The sequence below is a fragment of the Ovis canadensis genome, chromosome 2 (genome assembly GCF_042477335.2).
Source record: "Ovis canadensis isolate MfBH-ARS-UI-01 breed Bighorn chromosome 2, ARS-UI_OviCan_v2, whole genome shotgun sequence".
Lineage (NCBI taxonomy): Eukaryota > Metazoa > Chordata > Mammalia > Artiodactyla > Bovidae > Ovis > Ovis canadensis.
Window position 1 is genome coordinate 19,042,757 of NC_091246.1, and position 19,546 is coordinate 19,062,302.

The 19,546-nt window shown below is 35.9% G+C and overlaps 1 protein-coding gene and 1 long non-coding RNA gene across 2 annotated transcripts in view; one reads left to right on the plus strand and one right to left on the minus strand.

The window, feature by feature from the left end:
- Nucleotides 1-19,546, plus strand: part of LOC138433256 (uncharacterized) — a 152,764-nt gene that overhangs the window by 122,071 nt on the left and 11,147 nt on the right. The gene's annotated exons all lie outside the window — the stretch shown is intronic.
- SMC2 (structural maintenance of chromosomes 2) overlaps nt 1-19,546 on the minus strand; it is a 53,278-nt gene that overhangs the window by 6,562 nt on the left and 27,170 nt on the right. The window contains exons 17-22 of the mRNA XM_069575537.1: nt 18,185-18,309; nt 12,344-12,537; nt 11,132-11,275; nt 7,887-8,081; nt 5,582-5,782; nt 2,978-3,094 (exon numbers count right to left, since the gene is read on the minus strand). Coding sequence (XP_069431638.1) covers nt 2,978-3,094; nt 5,582-5,782; nt 7,887-8,081; nt 11,132-11,275; nt 12,344-12,537; nt 18,185-18,309 — 976 coding nt within the window. The remainder of the gene's footprint in view (nt 1-2,977; nt 3,095-5,581; nt 5,783-7,886; nt 8,082-11,131; nt 11,276-12,343; nt 12,538-18,184; nt 18,310-19,546) is intronic.

The following is a 19,546-nucleotide window of genomic DNA, read 5'->3' on the forward strand; positions in this document are numbered from 1 at the left end:
GGTTCTCCAAGAAAAATCAAATGACATGTATATTTGCAAACCAGCAGGTGAATTTTGTTATCTGTTACTCTTGTTTTGAGGTTGGCAAATTATGGTCCATATGACAAATCTGGTCATGCCCATTCATTCATGCATTATCTATAGCTGCTAGCAATACAACATCGCAACATCAGAGTCCAGTGGTTGCGACAAGAGTATATAAGGCTGTGATACATTTATGTGTCTCTTCACAGAAATCATTTACTAAGCTTTGCTCAAACTTTGAGGGGAAACTACACGCTGTACCTCTAACACTAAGATGAAGTTTGATACAACAGGTGGCCATGTTGCAGGAATCCTCAGAGACACACAATTGGATAATATAGGAGGTTGAATTTTCAGCTAGAGGAGAAAAACAAAAACTTTTTTTGGTATAATTTGTTTTCTGTTGACTGATATGGTAAGACAGGCCTATCATTATCAGCTACCTTTAAAAAGCTTAAGATCAGAGTGCAGTCTAGGAGAAAAAGAGGCATGAAATCAAAACACATCTGGTAAAGGTGTTTAATGGTTCTTTTCTATACTTTTCACAGATTGTCAAGGGACAGGAGCAGGACTGAGCCCCAAAAGAAAAGAGCCGAAGAAGCTATTTGGCCTATCCCCATAAAGCTGCAGCAGGAGATTACACAGAGATTTAGGACCAATATTCTAGGCTGTAACTGAGTAATTTCTGTGCATACACATTTGAGAATTCAGCCATCTGTCTTCAGACATGACTAATAATCTTAGAGGTTCACCAGACAAAATTGAGTGTATATACGCATGCACACCGCCCCCCGCCAACAAAGATATATGACAGCCAAGTTCTCCAATCAAGTATAAAATTCAAATGCAAGTACATATTTTATGAATATCTGTAGTAATAAGGAAATCTCCTAGACTTAAACAGTCTCCTAAATATAAATTTGCTAAGGAACACATATTTTAAGAACTGCACACATGCTAATAGCCTACACAGAGAAAGTAGATTCTAGTTTTATCTAGGCTAGACTTCCAGAGCTACACAAGGTTCATTACAATGGGGAGAGGTCTACTCTTTTTATGGGGGAAAGATGGAAGATAACAGTGTCTATAAACACTTGAAATTTTTTGACCAGACAGACAGGAGAAAGACAGCTCAAAATTAAGACAGTGGAACGCTAATAAATCCAAAAGATGACCATGGGATCCCATGTGGATTATTCAAAAGGGAAAAAAGAATCTTATCAGTTAATAAGTAGAGAAGAATACAGCCCTATCATAGACAGGAAATAAGTCGAATATTGAAAATCCAATGAGGTTAAGAAGGAAACAAAAATACAACCAGTTTCTAAAATACTCTGGTGTTGTGAAGGAAGTACACTTAAAGCCATAAGGAAGTATGGAATGCTGATAATAATACCTATCTCATTAGGTTACTGTTGAGAATTAAATAGGAAAATTAATATAAGAATAGTGTCTGACATATGTAATAAGCACTCAGTAGATTTACTTGGTTTGGGAGAACTTTGGGGACTGATGAAAAATCAGTTTAAAATATAAATTTGTACTCAAATCCAGGAATCATGGGGAAACCAAGAGACAGAATCTCAGATCTAGTGTTAAATCCAAATGTTGTACTGTGGCCAACTTTCTGCAAGCATTTTTTAAATGACAGAAATACTACAGGGAGATAGAACACTGAAAATAAGTTGTAGAGCAGGAAAAATAATCCAAATGAAAAAGATAACTATTCTGCCATTACAAAAAATAAAGTTCCTGCAAAATTAAAAAGAGAAAAAGTGGTAAGGTGCCCAATTAAATCCTAGAGGCCCAGGCTTGCTAACATGCCAAACAACACAGTGTCTATGAAAGCTTTTGACTAGCAGTCTTTTGTTATGGTAGGAAAACTTTACAGAAGAAGCTAAGGATTATGCTAAAGGAGACAAATCTATGCAGCCAGAGAACTAGAAATAACAGTAAGGAACCTTGAAATCTGCTGAAGTTGTCATAAAACAAAACCAAAATGGTTAATTGGGATTTTGTTGAATATGAATCCTGGAAATACTGACTTTCCAATTAACCAGTTCTAATTCCAAGAGTAACAAAAGGTAATTTTAACTTAAGTTCTAATTTAGGAAAAGAGAATTTTCTAGTTTTCCTATCTTTTGACTATTACGATCTTAGGCTAATTTCAACTTTCTAAGCTTTAGTTTCTTCATTTATAAAATAGAGATAATAATTATCAAAACTATGGAATTATTTTAAAATAATTCATATAAAATAAGAGCAAATGGTCTGTTAATAAGTTATACTTACATAAAAATAATATTTTATAATTATAAATCTAATACTATAAAATGATTTGCTAAAAAACCTAAGAATATATAATACTTATGAATTCTGAAACAATTAATGATTTGTAAGTGGAATACAATTTTGCTATAGAAATATTCTTAGCACTAATATTTGACCTCTGTGGGTTATGGCAAGAGAAACTGAAGAGGTTACAACTGAAGGGGTCCTTTGGAGAGGTAGTCCAACACTTAGCACTTCTGCAACGGGAAACAAATAATGCTTCCAGTTTTAGGCAGAGGATGAGTAAGGATATGGCAGATATTTGGAAGAAACCTTAGAATACTGTCCAATATTAGAACCTATGATCTCATGAGAAAGAGGGCAAATACTGTCCCCTTTAAAGGTAACCCAGAATTAGCAAGTGATGGAGGGAAATCTACAGAGTTAACTTAATGTAGCTTAAGAACCAGACAAGAAGATGATGAGACCATAATGGCAGCAGCAGCAGTTAAGTCCAAAAGGACAAAATGCTTTAAAACGTCTACAAGGTATGAGCATGTGCCCCATTCAAACACAAAGCTGTTGCTTCAAATTTATCTTAGAGTACAACGCTATTAACATGATGTCATCTTCCATCTTTGCCTCATACAGAATAAACGATAATATTTTGGGGTTCAAATACCTTTTGCCAAGCAATATTTATGGCTTGGTTTTTCTTCTGGTCAAGGTCTTCTATAGTTGCCAGGATTTTGGATTTGTCGTTTTCTACAATTCTCTTCTTCTTCATCAAGTCATTATACTAGTAAGATAAAAAGCAGACTTAATCGAGAAAACCAAAAATTTTCTATTTTTAGGCTTCGGTCAAGAATAAAGAGATTTTACTATTTTTATATGCGATACATACAACTCCTTCTTACCAAAAAGATAACACTACATTGAGTTACAACGTAACCCAAACTGAGGGAAGTAAACACATCTATATGTAAAATTCAATTACTATAGCTGAGAATTGATAGCACAAACTCTTGAAACATTTTGACTTCACTTATATTCCCTTATCTACCCAGTAGCCAAGGCAAAAAAGGGAGTATTTGTCATGTAAACTCAAAAGTAGCCTTGCATGCAAGGTCAGTCTTAGCAGTGACATAAAGATGTAACTTTTTAAACTATTCACCATGATGTATAAAGTCCCACATAATTTGGCTCCTATTTATCTCTGAACTTTTGGCGACACACTCCTCCCCAGGCTCCAGCCATATGGTCTCATTTTCAGTTTCCTGAGCATAAGCTCACTGTAGCCCTATGGCCCCTGCACTGTTCTTCCTCTACTTTAGACATTAACTGGCGCCTCAGGTTTCCACTCCCACATCTCATTTTCAGAGTGGCCTTCTCTGGTTAATGAAGAAATTTACTGAAAAAAAAATTTGAGGGAGACTACAGAGGGATAATCAAATCATGAGGAGCAGCAGAACTTTCTAAAAACCCTTTTAACTTATTTCTCCTCACAGCCTCACATTTCAAGGTGGCTTCATATTCTCCCCGCAAAACTACAGCCAGTCTTGCTCGTTTCCTTGCTGCCCCTTTCCTTTGTGAAGAAAAGGTTTTAGGACCTTGGCCACATTTTTATCCTATTCCTTGCATAATTCCATGTATTTTCTTACATGAGGTGACCCAAAATACAATAACAAAGCCCTTCCTCTCTGATATGGAGATGGGAGTTGTAAAATTAAAAAACAAACAAAAAAAACCCCCCCAAAACTAGCTCAAGTTATTATTATATAATAAAAACAAACAAGTATAAGGAAACAAATTTCACAATGTTAAGCAGCTCAAATTCAGACAAAATATTTCCCTTCCACGAAGATGCCATATATTGCAAAGACTTAATGGAGAAATGAAAACCAGCAGGAATATTTAACAGAAAGGTCACAGTATGTGCATTATTAATCTGTTTAGTATCTGACATAATATAGATTCTTTGTAGATACTAATGTCAGTAACAGCTTTAAGAAACCCATTACCAAAAAATTTGTTAAAAGTGATTGAGCTCATAGGTACTCACTTTTATAGCACTCTCATTAGCTGTTATACAAATTCAGTTTTACAGAATTAAAGAAGATACAGGGCAAAATATAAAATTACTCAGATTGCTATTTCCTATGGGGCCATAAAGAATAGGAATTGCTTTCCCCTTTGGGTTTTTCTAGTGACATGCAGACTGTAAAAGGTAAGGGAGATGAATAACACCATCAAGTAACTGAGAGCATTAAAACAGAGAAGATGCTGCTGGATTTACAGATTAGTAAAACAGTGTTAATGTATATAACAGTTTTAGTCATTTACTTATGTAATGGTTCTTGCAATACACTGGAATCAAAGGAAGACACTGGTTAGAACAGACAGGTATTCTCTCACTTTTTCAAAGTTCACTTTGTATCACTGCTTTTACAAGAAACGGTAAAAAGCACAAATAACGTTCAGCATGTGTGCTGCAGTGAGCCATTTCTTACAGAAGCAGGACACACCCTAAGCAGTGAGAGTGGCACCATCAAGCTCCTCATGGGAACAACACTGAGCATCTCAGCATCAAACCTCCTCCCAGAGCTTTGAACTGTGTCTGTAAGCATCTGTGCTTTATTTCAGTTTGCTCTGTGCATCTGTTAGCAAGACGGGCCCTACGGTAATTGCTTCTTTGCTTTATACCATTTTGGCATAGGAAGGGTTTCAAAGGAATGCCCTACTTTTTGGATAGTGGGGAAAATCTGTAGAGTCTTCTTCAAAGCCTTTCAAAAAGACAAGTGAAAGAAATGGTAAAAATGTGAGGAGTTAACAAGATCGAAAGTGTTTTTATTTAAACCAAAAATAAGAGAGGGGTTGAACATGTTCACAGCAAAAGCAAAAGCAAAAGCCAGTGGAAAAGTCATTTAAGCACAACAGAACAGGTAACTGATGAAACAAAAAGAATGAAATAAGAAAAGAAATAATCGAAAAGGAAGAAAAGGAAAACACAAAACAAATTTTCAAAAGCATAAAGCAAAGATTTTAAATCTAAAATTTAAGCCTAAATTATTAGACTGACTCTAATAATTGTCTCAAGGGTCATATCTGCTGGAGACACAAATGGCAACCCACTCCAGTATTCTTTCCTGGAGAATCCCGAGGACAGAGGAGCCTGGCGGGCTACAGTCCATGGGCCGCAGACTGAGCGCACACACGCCAGGGGTCATAAAATCCACCAAGGCTACTCATGTTTTGCAGCGGCCACAGGCAGAGCAAAGTGACTTACACGCTCTTCAGCTTCAGTCAGCACATTCATGGCTCTCATGTTGACATTTCTTCCCAGTTTCTCCTTCATTTCTTGCAACTTCTGAAGTCTCTCACCAGCTTCTTTTGGGTTGTTAGCTTTGAAATCATAGGTGCTATTGGGTTGCCCAAAGAGGTGTTTTTCTACAGTAATCCAGTCATAGTCTTTCAACATTTTGGATACCTAGCCAAAAGATGATAATAGAATGATATCATTGCTCATAAACCTATATTTAAAAATTAGTTTCTTAAGTATTTACTAATTTTTACAAACATTTTTTAGAAAAATCCCACAATGACTCATTTGAAAAAAAAATGAGACCCATTGTTGACTGTGAACCTGTAAGAAGTATGAATATTTTTATCTAGAGGATAGGCTACAAAAAATAGAAAAAGATATTACTTAAGCATCAAAATAAATGTGAACTCAGAGAAACAGTTAAGTGTATGTGGGTGTGTGTGTGTGTGTAAACATTGCCATTATAATGAGATGAGGCTCCAGATTTTACCAAATTCAATGTATTACTTCAAAAAAACAACTTGTGAAAGTTTAGTCTTATATGAATATTTAAGTCATAGATACTGTAAAATCATGAAAGCCTAATTGTGATTGGTACCTAATAATTCTTGAAATTATAATCTAAGTAAAACATTATCTTAAATATTGACTCCATCCCCTTGCTACCCTCATTGACAAGGCACAGTAAAATACTCATGTAATATAACCATTAAGGATTTTTAATTATAGTGCTTAAGAAGACTTTCTTCTACTATAACTGTTTAAGATTGGTACTGACTGCTGAAAGCTAATCCTTGTCAATCATCCTTATTAATCCCATGAGTACAGTCACATCACCAGACTTCAAAGTAATATGGTCATTTCTAGTCTATCTTTTTTTCCTGCTCATCTGTGAGTGCCATGAACACATTCTGTGGCATGTTGCTCATTCTTGTATCTTTAGTGCCTGGTAAAGTGAAAGTGAAGTCGCTCAGTTGTGTCCGACTCTTTGCGACCCCATAGACTGTAGCCTACCAGGCTCCTCCGTCCATGGGATTTTCCAGGCAAGAGTACTGGAGTGGGTTGCCATTTCCTTCTCCAGGGGATCTTCCCGACCCAGGGATCAAACCCAGGTCTCCTGCATTGTAGGCAGATACTTTACCATCTGCACCACCAGGGAAGTCAGTGCCTGGTACAAGTATACAATAAATATTTGATAAACTATGTATTTTAAAGAATATTTGACTTTTTAGCAGTTCTGCTTGCAAGTCGCTCTTTGTACCCTCTTCACTTAACTGTAAATAGAATCCCCTAGCAACCACCAATACTAGTATTGTCAATTATATTTTTAAAAAAACCTATTAACAGTAATATTAGCATTGGTAATAGTTCAGTGAATCCACTAATACTAGGCTACTAGGCAAATGGGAAATCAATACTAATAAAATATTAGGATATTATCATGTGGTCATTAAAAAAATGCTTTTTAAACAAAGTAATGAACCTGAACAGGCAATCATGGCTCTTGCAGAAAAGGGTGGAAGACTGTTTTGTATGTTCTCATCTTTTTGAAATTAAATCTCTTGTACTTTTATGATGCTAAAAAAGATTTAAAAGGCACCAAACTGTTACACACCAGTAAGAAAACATGATGAGTGAATTATTAAAACCACATAAATGAAGCCTCCTAACTAAGCAATGAATTCCTGCAAAACTATGTATTTTCTTTAAAGTACTTAGGTTACTGTGATACATGAAAGAAATTTTAATTAAGAGTGACCAATAAACTGTGGGATAACTTCAAAGACACTGCCTGGCAAAATGTCAGATTTCAAATGAGACTTCGAACATTGACTATACTAACCCTCATAAGGATATCCTAAACCAACTAAGTCCTTACTTCAGAAGTTCCTTGTGGATACTTCTCTGTGAGTTCCCTAAATTCAATTTGCAATTAGGTAAAGAATACATATTACTACTATTAATACATTAGTAATTAGTTCTATGAACAACTGGGGATTAAAAAAACAGTCATTTCCATGGGAGGCCATTCAATATTTGGTTAAAAACATCTTGGAGATGGGAATAAAGCCCCTGAGATTAAATTTAAAAATAAAACATTTTTGCCATTTGGTGACTGCTGAGAAGCAGTCATAGTTGCATGCCTCAAAACTGTTACACAGTAGTTCTGCCATTTAGTTAAGTTCTTCACTGAGCACTTTACCAGAACATTTCAAAAACCCAGAGGCAAAAATTTGATTAAAAATAAAAGTGAACAATACAAACATGCCTTTGCAGCAGCATCTTCAGCTTCCCGTTTATGTTTGCTGATGTTATGGTCCAATTCCTTAATTTTAAGCTGAGAGTCATTGTTTTGCTCCTTGTGTTTTGCTACTTCTGCATATTTAGCTTTAATTATGTTGTCTTGGGCTATTATCACTTCTTTTTGCTTGGTCACCTCTTCCTGAGCTTTGTTTACTAACTCCTGAAATGAATAATTACAAGATAACATACAGCAAGGTAAGATGGAGACATTTTTTGGTTTACTGAAAGATCATCCAACAGACTTCTATGTGACACAGGCAATGTGTCATCTAACCTTCTACATTTTATATCCCCATGAAAATGACTAACACATTTACAAATAAAACTTGTATTACCACTACGGAAAAAGGGATGCGATGCATTGTTCATGCTGGAAGCAACAAAGTTCCTGTGACACAGTAAAACTGGGATCACCTACGTGGAGGAGGGGTTACTGGGATTTGCCCTGTACGGTCTCTCAAAAGAGTGGGATTCTGGTGGTGGTTACAAAATAATATGACAGACCCCCAAATGCCATTTATTATGAAGGCAAAGAATGGAGGTGGAAGTAAGGTAAGCTGGCATTGGTTCCTTTCCCTTCTATAGAAGTAAGCCATAAGGCCTCTGACAGTGGCAACAAAAGGTCAGGGTGTTTGGTTCTAGCACAGGGGTTAAAACAGAGATATGGAAGAGGAAGAGAAACTTTTTGAAGAAACATATCTGTGGCACAAAGAAAAACTTCTCACTCTTTTAGTATCATCGGTTTGTCTCCGAAGTGAAAATTACAGCTGGGATTTAGTCTACCAACTCTCACCTCCTCCCCATGAAAGTTCTTTGCTAGATCTTAAAGGTCTTTCTGGTAAAGATATGGTCATAAACTCACACAAACATCTGAAAAAAAAGAACCTAGCTCAACTCAGATTTAGGTAGGGAAAAACAAAGAGTAGAACAACTTGCTAAAAGACTGAGGAAGAACAGATATCTTGAAGTGACGATAAGCGTCAGTAAAAATTTAGGAATTTTTTAAGGCATGCTCATTAGAAAACAAGATAATTTTGAGCGATAAACAATACCTGACATTATGGTTAAGTTATTGAACATGACATAAGTAATTTCTTTATAATGTTTGTGTCATAAAAGGTCCTTTGCAGGAGGAAGTTTAAATCTCAGCATTCATCTAAAAAATCCAAAACAAAAGCACATGACAAAAACATGTTTATGAAGCTGATTCTCTCACACCTAAAGACTGAAGATGGTGTCATAGGTATAACTGTTTCAATCTACAATGGTTAAGAGAAAAACAAGGATATCTATCACTTCAGATTGAGCCAAAGTTTTTAGTTTCGTTTGAACATAATTAATTTGAAGGCAATTTATCTTCTTAGCTCCCTAAGAGGGCAAACAGAAACAATTTAGAATATAGAGACTAAAAGAACAACATTTACAAACTTAGAGATACATTTTATAGTTTTCCATAGAGAAATAGATATTCTCTTTATCGAAATATGTATATGCTTTTGATTTTATCATTATTTAGATCAAGGAAGAAGTGACTTATTTTACTTCCACATTTCTCTTTAAAAATATGACATCTAATTTAAAAAAAAATTCCACAACATGATGTCCATGAAAGATGGTAAAAGATATGGAGGAATGAGACAAAAAGGCAAGTCAGAAGGCAGAAAAGAAACTGTAGAAAAGGTAATCAGCAAGACAAAACACAAAGCTGAAAAGCATTTTGAACCCTGATTCAAAAAGATAGTTAAAAAATTGTTCTGCTATTGATTTGATAATGTGTTAAAAAAAAAAAACCCTTGAGTTTAACCACAAATAGAAGAGAAAAGAACTACTTTCTAAAACAATGCACACTACAGCAATTAAAACAATCATCTCAAGGAAAAAATGTAACAGGAAATGTAAAAGTAGAGGACAAAAGGCAAAAAAAACACTTTACTATATCCTAGGTAAATGGATGGAATGCCCCTGTTAGAAGCTGTTACATTTTAGTTAACATGACCTACAAAAAGTACATAACTGCAACAGAACAGAAAACTAACCAAAAAAAAAAAAAAAAAAAGGTGTATCAAAAAACCAAAGGTGGTTACACTTTGTAGGGCATGGTGACAGTAGTAATAATAACTACTACTATGTATTTCAAAGTTGCTAAGACAGTACATCTTAATCACAAGAAAAAAACCTGCTATGGTTACCAGACTTATTGGGGTGATCATTTCACAATATATTAAAATGTTGAACCATTATATTGTACACCTGAAACCAATATAAATGTTATGCCAATTAAATCTGAGTTTTAAAAAGTATGAGTAGAAATAATGAAACAAAACAGAATTCAAGGTCAAAATCAAAGAAAGGGTCAAGAGGGTATCCAATATTCATGAGGGAGCATTTCTAATATTTGCAGGAAATAGAAATATCTTCACAACATGAAACCATCATACCCCAAATCCACCCTTCACTGCCTGCTTCTGAGATGGGAACAACTCTCCCTTGCCGAGTGTAACAACATGAAGCCTCATCAGTAAAGGATGCTTTAGGGACACTGGAGAAGGAAGGGGCTTCACTTCTTGGTTCTGATGTGCTTTTCTCAAAGGCAAGGTTGTCACTTACATGGCATACCCAGCAGCAGTCTTTGCAGCCTGTTCACAGGCTGGGCACCTCCCTGTGGCCAGTCCCCCTGGTGTCCCAGAAAGTTGTTTTCCCAGCAGATGTCCTGTGCAGCACTTTGCTCAGCATGGTTTCCCTACTACACCAAACCCCACCACCAGAGGGCCACAATAATGTGTTTTCCAACTACATGTAGTTATCAGCCTTGCAGGTAGAATGGGGCTCTTTTCCAGATTTGTTCCTTCTGGGGGTGCACTGCTTCAGCTTATAGGTAATAACTGCTCCTGTATCTGCTATTCATTCTTTAGAGTTTTCTCTACCCCTTAGCAATCCAGTTGTACATCATTCCAAATTCCTGTTATAGTTAATAATTTTTATTTAAACTCGGCCTGGTCAAATTACTGGGTGTTTTCATTTTCCAATAGACCTGGACTAAAACAATTAGTGATATTATTTCAGGACTCTTTCTGATTGGTAATCATCATTTTCCCTCTCATCATGACAGGGGTGAAGAGACTGAGACCTCTGAAGTCAAACATCTTTAAGCCACCATTTCAGAAGCAGACTGACATCTGTATTTCTCTAATGTGGTTAAATCACTCTCACCTCATTTTTAGCCACCTCAGAGGCCATTACTGCAATCTGACCCTCGTAGGATATGATAGCTTCCTTTACAGCTTCAAGCTGTTGTTCATAGGATGCATGCTCTCTCCTGAGCTCCTCCAGCTCCAGGGTGATAGCTTCAACTTCCTATAAAAAACACAGCATCTGGGCATTCAACAGTTACCAACTACTGTGGCTCAGACAGTAAAGCGTCTGCCTACCATGCGGGAGACCCGGGTTAGATCCCTGGGTTGGGAAGTTCCCCTGGAGAAAGAAATGGCAACCCACTCCAGTATTCTTGCCTGGAAAATCCCATGGACAGAGGAGCCCAGTAGGCTACAGTCCATTGGGTCACAATGAGTCGGACATGACTGAGCGACTTCACTTCAGCAAAACTAATAAGATACTTAAGCAAGTAAGGACCATAGCTTACTCAATTACTGAAAACATGTAAGCTGCTTCCAAAGAAGAAAAAGGGAAAAGGAATTTATTTTTCTATATTAAAAAATGTACATACAATTTTTATGGGTTCAAAGAACTTTGCATAAACTATTTCATCCTTTTATTCCTATAGAGAAAAATAATACAGAATTCTATATAGCAGATAAATTAGGAGAGGTTAAAAACCTTTTTTAAACAATTATTTAATGACAAAAAAAAATAGCTTCTCTTCTTTCCCATTATAGCCTTTAGTTCTTTACAAAATGCTTTGTATAAAGCTAAATATTTAATAGTAGAATCATAAGGTGGGTTTAAAAAGAACTGTGAAGCAAAGTTAGATTTAAGTGAAATTGTATTCAATAGTGAAATTGTATAGAATAGTGATTGAGCATGTAGCCTTCTTTGTAAACAGAAAAACATAGGTTCAAATTCCAGCCTTGAAACTATCCAAAATAGTCTACAACTGAATAGCACTGCAAATATAACATGCTTTGCCATCATTATTCCTTCACAGAGTCTGTTCAAACAGATGATCACCAAACAGAAACGTCAACAGTGATTCTCTGATAAGACACAGCTTGGCTTACATGATACAAGCTTTGGTCCACTCCTGAATGAAACATTATCAAAATCAAACCTTTATCAAGCAACTTTGTCTCTCACTTTTTGATTTGTGACAAATATCAATGAAGAAGGCCATGTCAACCAATGGTGCTCTACCACCCTTCAGTTCTACGCTGATGTTAAAAGATTAATTCTATTAAAAAAAATTACCTGTTGTTTTTCTTTCATTTTTTTGCTAGAAGCATCTGCTTTAGTTCTGGCACAATCTAGTTTTTTCTGTGCATCCTTCAGTTCTTTCTCTCTTTCAGCTTCAGCATTTTTCATTTTATTCTCCAACACCTCATATTTTTCTTCGGCTTTTTTCTGAATTTCTTTGGTGTTTTTTAAGGTCTCCTCACTTTCCTCTGCATTATAAAGCAGGCAAATACAACTAAATGAGATCTTCCAACTAGTAACAGTTACAGAAAAGGGCTTACAAATTCAACTTTTAAGAGAAGAAAAGGTATAGAAAGTTGGAGTCAAGAGTTTAAAAAAAATTAACTGTTCTAACTTTATTCTAGAAATAGTATGTTGAAAACACAGGTCATACCTTAGAGCCATACTTGAATTATCTAAATTCTGTAAAGAAATTATTTCCAATCACATGAAATTGAGTAACATAAACTTTATCTACAATTTAACTTATAAAAAGATCACAGACCATTTTATATACCATATGCTTTATAAAACCAGAACTGAGCACATAACTATGGTACTTTTATTTTAGTTATAAGAATACTTTTAATTAACCCCATAAAAAAGCTTAACTTAGTGTTCCTTGCTCACTTATTTTTATTCAAGGAAACTCTTATTAAAGTGGAGAAATATTGTGAGACTATACTTAGGACGAAGCATAGGAAACATATTACCTCTGAATTTACACATTAAAAAAATAAAGTAAGATAGAATGAGCATGTTATGCTCACAATCAACATACACTGTTAAGTGTTAGGACTAGGTACAAACATAACCTTGAAAGCCAAGATTATACAATTTCCTATACTAGTTTTCACTGTAGAATATCATTCTAGAAATCAAAAGAGAAATTTAAAAAATACCCAACACAAAGATAAACAGAAATACAACAAACCAAATGTACATTAGATGTAGCAAAATCAGTTCTAGGAGTTAAGTTCATAGCAACAAATGCCAACCTAAAGAAATAAAGAAAAATCTCAAACAACTTTACACCAAAAATCTGTTGTGTTTCTATATACTAAACAGTCCCATTTAGAATTGCATCAAAAAGAAGAAAAAACAAAACCCAAAGTTAGTAGAAGGAAGCAAATAATAAAGATCAGTGTGGAAATAAATGAAATTGAGACTAAAAAGAAATAGAAAAAAGAATCCATGAAATTAAAAGCTGGCTCTTTAAAACCAATAACCTTCCAGCTAGACCTAAGGGGAAAAAAAGAGAGTCAAAGTCAGAAATAAAAGATACTACAACTGATACCGCAGAAATCTAAGGAATCATAAAAGGTAACTATGAAAAATTTCACACCAACAAATCAGACAACCCATAAGAAATAAATCCCTAGAAAAAGACAACCTAACAAGATTAAATCATGATGACATAGAAAATGTGAAAAGACAGTAATATGGAAATTTAATAAGGAATCAAAAACCTCCCAACAAACAAAAGTCCAGTTGAATTAAATCAAACATTTAAAGAGTTAATACCAATCTTTCCTTTTCAAATTCTTCCAAAAATCAGACAAAAAGAAAATTCTTTCAAATGCATTTTGTGAAGCCATCATCATCCTGATATCAAAACCAGACAAAGACACCATAAGCAAAAAAAATCACAGGCTGTCATCCCTGATGAACATAAATGCAAAAATCCTCAACAAAACATCAGCAAACTGAATTCAAGAACACACTGAATCATACACCATGACTAGGTGGGATTTACTCCAGGGATACATTGATGTTTTCAGTTCAGTTCAGTTCAGTCACTCAGTCGTGTCCGACTCTTCGCGACCCCATGAATCGAAGCACGCCAGGCCTCCTTGTCCATCCCCATCTCACGGGGTTCACTCAAACTCACGTCCATCGAGTCGGTGATGCCATACAGCCATCTCATCCTCGGTCGTCCCCTTCTCCTCCTGCCCCCAATCCCTCCCAGCATCAGAGTCTTTCCCAATGAGTCAACTCTTCGCATGAGGTGGCCAAAGTACTGGAGTTTCAGCTTTAGCATCAATCCTTCCAAAAAAATCCCAGGGCTGGTCTCCTTCAGAATGGACTGGTTGGATCTCCTTGCAGTCCAAGGGACTCTCAAGAGTCTTCTCCAACACCACGGTTCAAAACCATCAATTCTTTGGCACTCAGCCTTCTTCACAGTTACACTCTCACATCCATTCATGACTACTGGAAAAACCATAGCCTTGACTAGATGGACCTTAGTCGGCAAAGTAATGTCTCTGCTTTTGAATATACTATCTAGGTTGGTCAAAACTTTTCTTCCAAGGAGTAAGCGTCTTTTAATTTCAAGGCTGCAGTTACCATCTGCAGTGATTTTGGAGCTCAAAAAAATAAAGTCTGACACTTTCCACCCAATTAGTGAATATGATACACTATATTAACAAACTCAGGATAAAAGTCATGGTCATCTAAACAGCAGAAAAGGCACTTGAGAAAATCCAACATTTATGATAAAAACACAGTAAAGTGAGTATAGAGAGAATAAATAAGGCTATACACATGACAAGCTCACAGCTAACATCATGTTGCTTGCTGCTGCTGCTAAGTCGCTTCAGTCGTGTCCGACTCTGTGCGACCCCATAGATGCAGCCCATCAAGCTCCACCATCCCTGGGATTCTCCAGGCAAAAACACTGGAGTGGGTTGCCATTTCCTTCTCCAACGCATGAAAGTGAAAAGTAAAAGTGAAGTTGCTCAGTCGTTTCCGACTCTTTGCAACCCCATGGCCTGCAGTCCATTAAGGTTCCTCCGTCCATGGGACTTTCCAGGCAAGAGTACTGGAGTGGGTTGCCATTGCCTTTTCCAACTAACATAATCGGTTCAGTTCAGTCGCTCAGTTGTGTCTGACTCTTTGTGACCCCATGGATCGCAGCACGCCAGGCCTCCCTGTCCATCACCAACTCCTGGAGTTCACTTAGACTCATGTCCATTGAGTCGGTGATGCCATCCAGCCATCTCATCCTCTGTCATCCCCTTCTCCTCCTGCCTCCAGTCCCTCCCAGTATCAGTCTTTTCCAATGAGTCAACTCTTCACATGAGGTGGCCAAAATACTAGAGTTCAGCTTTAGCACCATTCCTTCCAAAGAAATCTCAGGGCTGATCTTCTTCAGAATGGACTGGTTGGATCTCCTTGCAGTCCAAGGGACTCTCAAGAGTCTTCTCCAACACCACAGTTCAAAAGCATCAATTCTTCGGCACTCAGCTTTCTTCACAGTCCAACTCTCACATTCATACATGACTACTGGAAAAACCATAGCCTTGACTAAATGGACCTTAGTCAACAAAGTAATGTATCTGCTTTTCAATATGCTATCTAGGTTGGTCATAACGTTCCTTCCAAGGAGTAAGTGTCTTTTAATTTCATGGCTGCAATCACCATCTGCAGTGATTTTGGAGCCCCAAAAAATAAAGTCTGACACTGTTTCCACTGTTTCCCCATCTATTTCCCATGAAGTGATGGGACTGGATGCCATTATCTTCATTTTCTGAATGTTGAGCTTTAAGCCAACTTGTTCACTTTCCTCTTTCACTTTCATCAAGAGGCTCTTTAGTTCCTCTTCACTTTCTGCCATAAGGGTGGTGTCATCTGCGTATCTGAGGTTACTGGTATTTCTCCCAGCAATCTTGATTCCAGCTTGTGCTTCTTCCAGCCCAGTGTTTCTGATACTCAATGGTAAAAAGCTGAAAGCATTTCCTCTAAGACCAAAAAAAAGATAAGGATGCCACACCACTTTTATTCAACAAAGTGTTGGAAGTGCTACAGCAACAGGGCAAGGAAAAGAAGGGCATCCAAATAGGAAAGAAAGAAGTAAAACTGTCATTATTTGTAGATGACAAAACAGAAAACCCTATTATAAATAGAAAACTGTAAAGACTCCATCAAAAAGATGTTAGAAATAATAAGCAAGTCAACAGAGCTGCAGAATACAAAATCAATTACAAAAATCTGTTGTTTCTATACAGAAAACAATCCCATTCACGACTGTATCAAAAAGAAAATACCTAAGAATAAATTTAACCAAGGAGGTGAAAGATATGTACACTGAAAACTATGAAACACTGATGAAAGAAACTGAAGACAGAAATAAATGGTAAAATATTCTCTCTTCACAGATTGGAAGGATATTGTTAAAATGTCCATATTACCCAATGCAAGCTACAGATTCAAGTCAGATCCTTTCAAACTTTCAATGTCCTATTTCATAGGAATAGAATGAACAATCTGAAAATCTGTATGGAACCACAAAAGACCCTGAACAGCCAAAGCAATCTTGAAAAAGAACAACAAAACTGGAGGCACTATATTCCCTGATTTCAAACTATATTACCAAGCTAGAGTAATTAAAGCAGTAGAGTAGTGGCATAAAAACAGACACAAGGATCAATGGGACTACTGAATAAAAGAACCCCAGAACAAAGCCCATGCACACATGATCAATTAATTTATGACAAAGGAGTCAAGAATATGTTATGGGAAAAGACAGTCTCTTCAGTAAATGTTGCAAGGAACCTCGACAGTCACTTACAAAAGGATGAAACCAGTCCACTTTCTAACACCACATACAAAAGTTAAGTCAAAATGGATTAAAGACTTGAAGGTAAAACCTGAAATCATGAAACTCCTAGAAGAAAACAGGTGGTAAGCTCCATAACATAGGTGTTGATGATTTTTGGAATTTGACACCAAAAGCAGAAGTGAACAAGGGGGACTACATCCAACCAAAAAGCTCCTGCACAGCAAAGCAAATCATCAACAAAGCTAAAAGGCAACCTACTGAACAGAAAACATTTGTAAATCATCTATCTGATAAGGGGTTAATATCGAAACCATATTAAGAACTCATATGATTCAACGGGAAAGAAAACTGATCAAATCAAAAAATAGAGGACCTGAATACACATTTTCCACAGAAGATGTACAAACAGCTGAGAGGTAAATGAAAAGATACCAAACATTAATCATAAGGGAAATTGAAATCAAAACCACAAAGAGCAATCACCTCAACTGTTATACTGGCTATCAAAAGACAGGTGGTGTTCACTGCTTCATTATTTACAACATGGAAACAACCTGAGTCCACTAATGGATGAATAGATAAAGAAACTGTGGCATGAACATACCACAGCATACTATTCAACCATAAAAAAAGAAGGAAATCCTACCATTTGCAATAACATGGATGGACTTTGAGGGCATTACAGAAAGTGAAATAAGTCAAAGAAAGATAAATACCATATGATCTCACTTATATGTGGAATCTTAAATATCTTAGGTCACAGAGGGATGGGCGACTGGGTGGGCTGCCATCTATGGGGTCACATAGAGTCGGACACGAATGAAGCGACTTAGCAGTTAGCAGCAGCAGCAAAGGCAGGGGGTGGGGAAGGTGAATGAAGTGAATACATTTTTAATTTTATAAAAGAGAAAAAAAGAATAAAAATATTAGTGGGGGAAAATAGGCCTGTGAATAGTCCTAAAGAGTAAGAGAAATTTAAAACTGCCACATACAATTAAATTCTGATTAAAGGTGTTAAGATAGGTTCTTAAAATTAGGGACAGAGATAGTTATACACATATAACAAAAATACTATAAACATAAACAAAACCAAAAGACAAGCATATAACACAAAAGGTATTTATAAATGTGGTACATGAGAACAATAAAAACAAGCTATGAGCAACCCAACAAAAAAGCACAAATTAACAGAAAATTATTACATATAATTAAAACATACAATAAACATGAGAGCTTCAAATACCTAAAGTATGGTTATCAGTTGAAACAGATTAGCACAAAATGTTTTAACTTACCAATGATTTTTTTAAGAGCATCTAATTCTTCCTGTTGCTTGTGATACGAGCTTTGCTGAAGCTTGGTTTGTAATAAATCTACCTCTTCAGCTTTCATCTCCCACTGCTGTTTAAGGTGGCGATACCTTAAGGAAGATAAATTTATAATAAATGACAATTTTTCTGATGTTTGAGACATGCATTTAAACAGCTCTTACCTAAAACAAATGATGCCACTTTACAAGACTCATTTTGATGACTTCCACACTTCTGAAACATCAATTAAACTCAAGTTTGACTTGGTTACTGAAGGTACTCTAAATGACCAAGACCAATAGTAACTATCCACAGAAATATTCTTAATTTTAGAAAATACTAATAATCTTTGAATAAATAAGTTACCTTAAAAATAACCCTTCTCACTGATCCTTATCTAAAAGAAAAACTCCATAACAGCCCCCATCACAAAAATAGAATATAAAACAATTGTATAAAATTTCAAAAGTTTGGTTAGCTTAGTCCCCAGTTTCAAATGTTTTAAAAAATAATAACACTGCCTCCATTTTGTAAGGAGACTGGTGGTTCAAAATGACATAGTACTAAACTTAAACATTCACCAAGCACTTATTTTTTGTAGATCCTTTAATTGTCCCCCAGTTCTGGCAGCTTCAAATTATGGCTTTGCTAATATGGTATTTTGCTAATTCAGCTGCAGTGAAATTTTAAATTATAGTAAATTCAAAGGTTGCTTGTAACTAGAAAATCACGAGGTTTGAGGGCAAAAAACAAGCAACTTATAAATACTCCCTTGAGTATTCTTGTCTGAGATTGCTTGACAGCAATTAAAAAGCCATAATTTTAACTCAGAGTCATTTTTCAACTCATTTAAAAATGTAAAGAAAGTTTTTTAAAAAGGCAAGCTATTTTCCTGATATGGTCTATGAAAGAATGGCTTTAGGTGACCCTTCCACTTTCATTTTTCAAAATCTTCTTTTCTTCCTGGACCTCAGGGCCACAATTAGTCTACAAAACAACTCTGTAGAATAAACGACCTAGTACTGCTCAACAAACAGTTCCAAGCCAAATGTGACTACAATTGAGTTTGTAATTCATTCCCTTGACAGAGCTTCCACATTTCAGAAACATCTTTTTATCTTTCTCACAGAAAGTTCTTTCATTTTATGATTAATGTCATATGTCAACGAAGGTAAAAGGTAGGCTTTACATGTATATGTTTGAAAGTGGGCATTTATGATACAATTTACATCTTGGAATGGCCACTTTGACTTACTGTAAACGATCTTTTCCATATATATATATTGTGTCCCAAAAAAGTCTTAGTACTATTCTAAGCTTTGATAATTTCAGAAGATAAATGCCAAA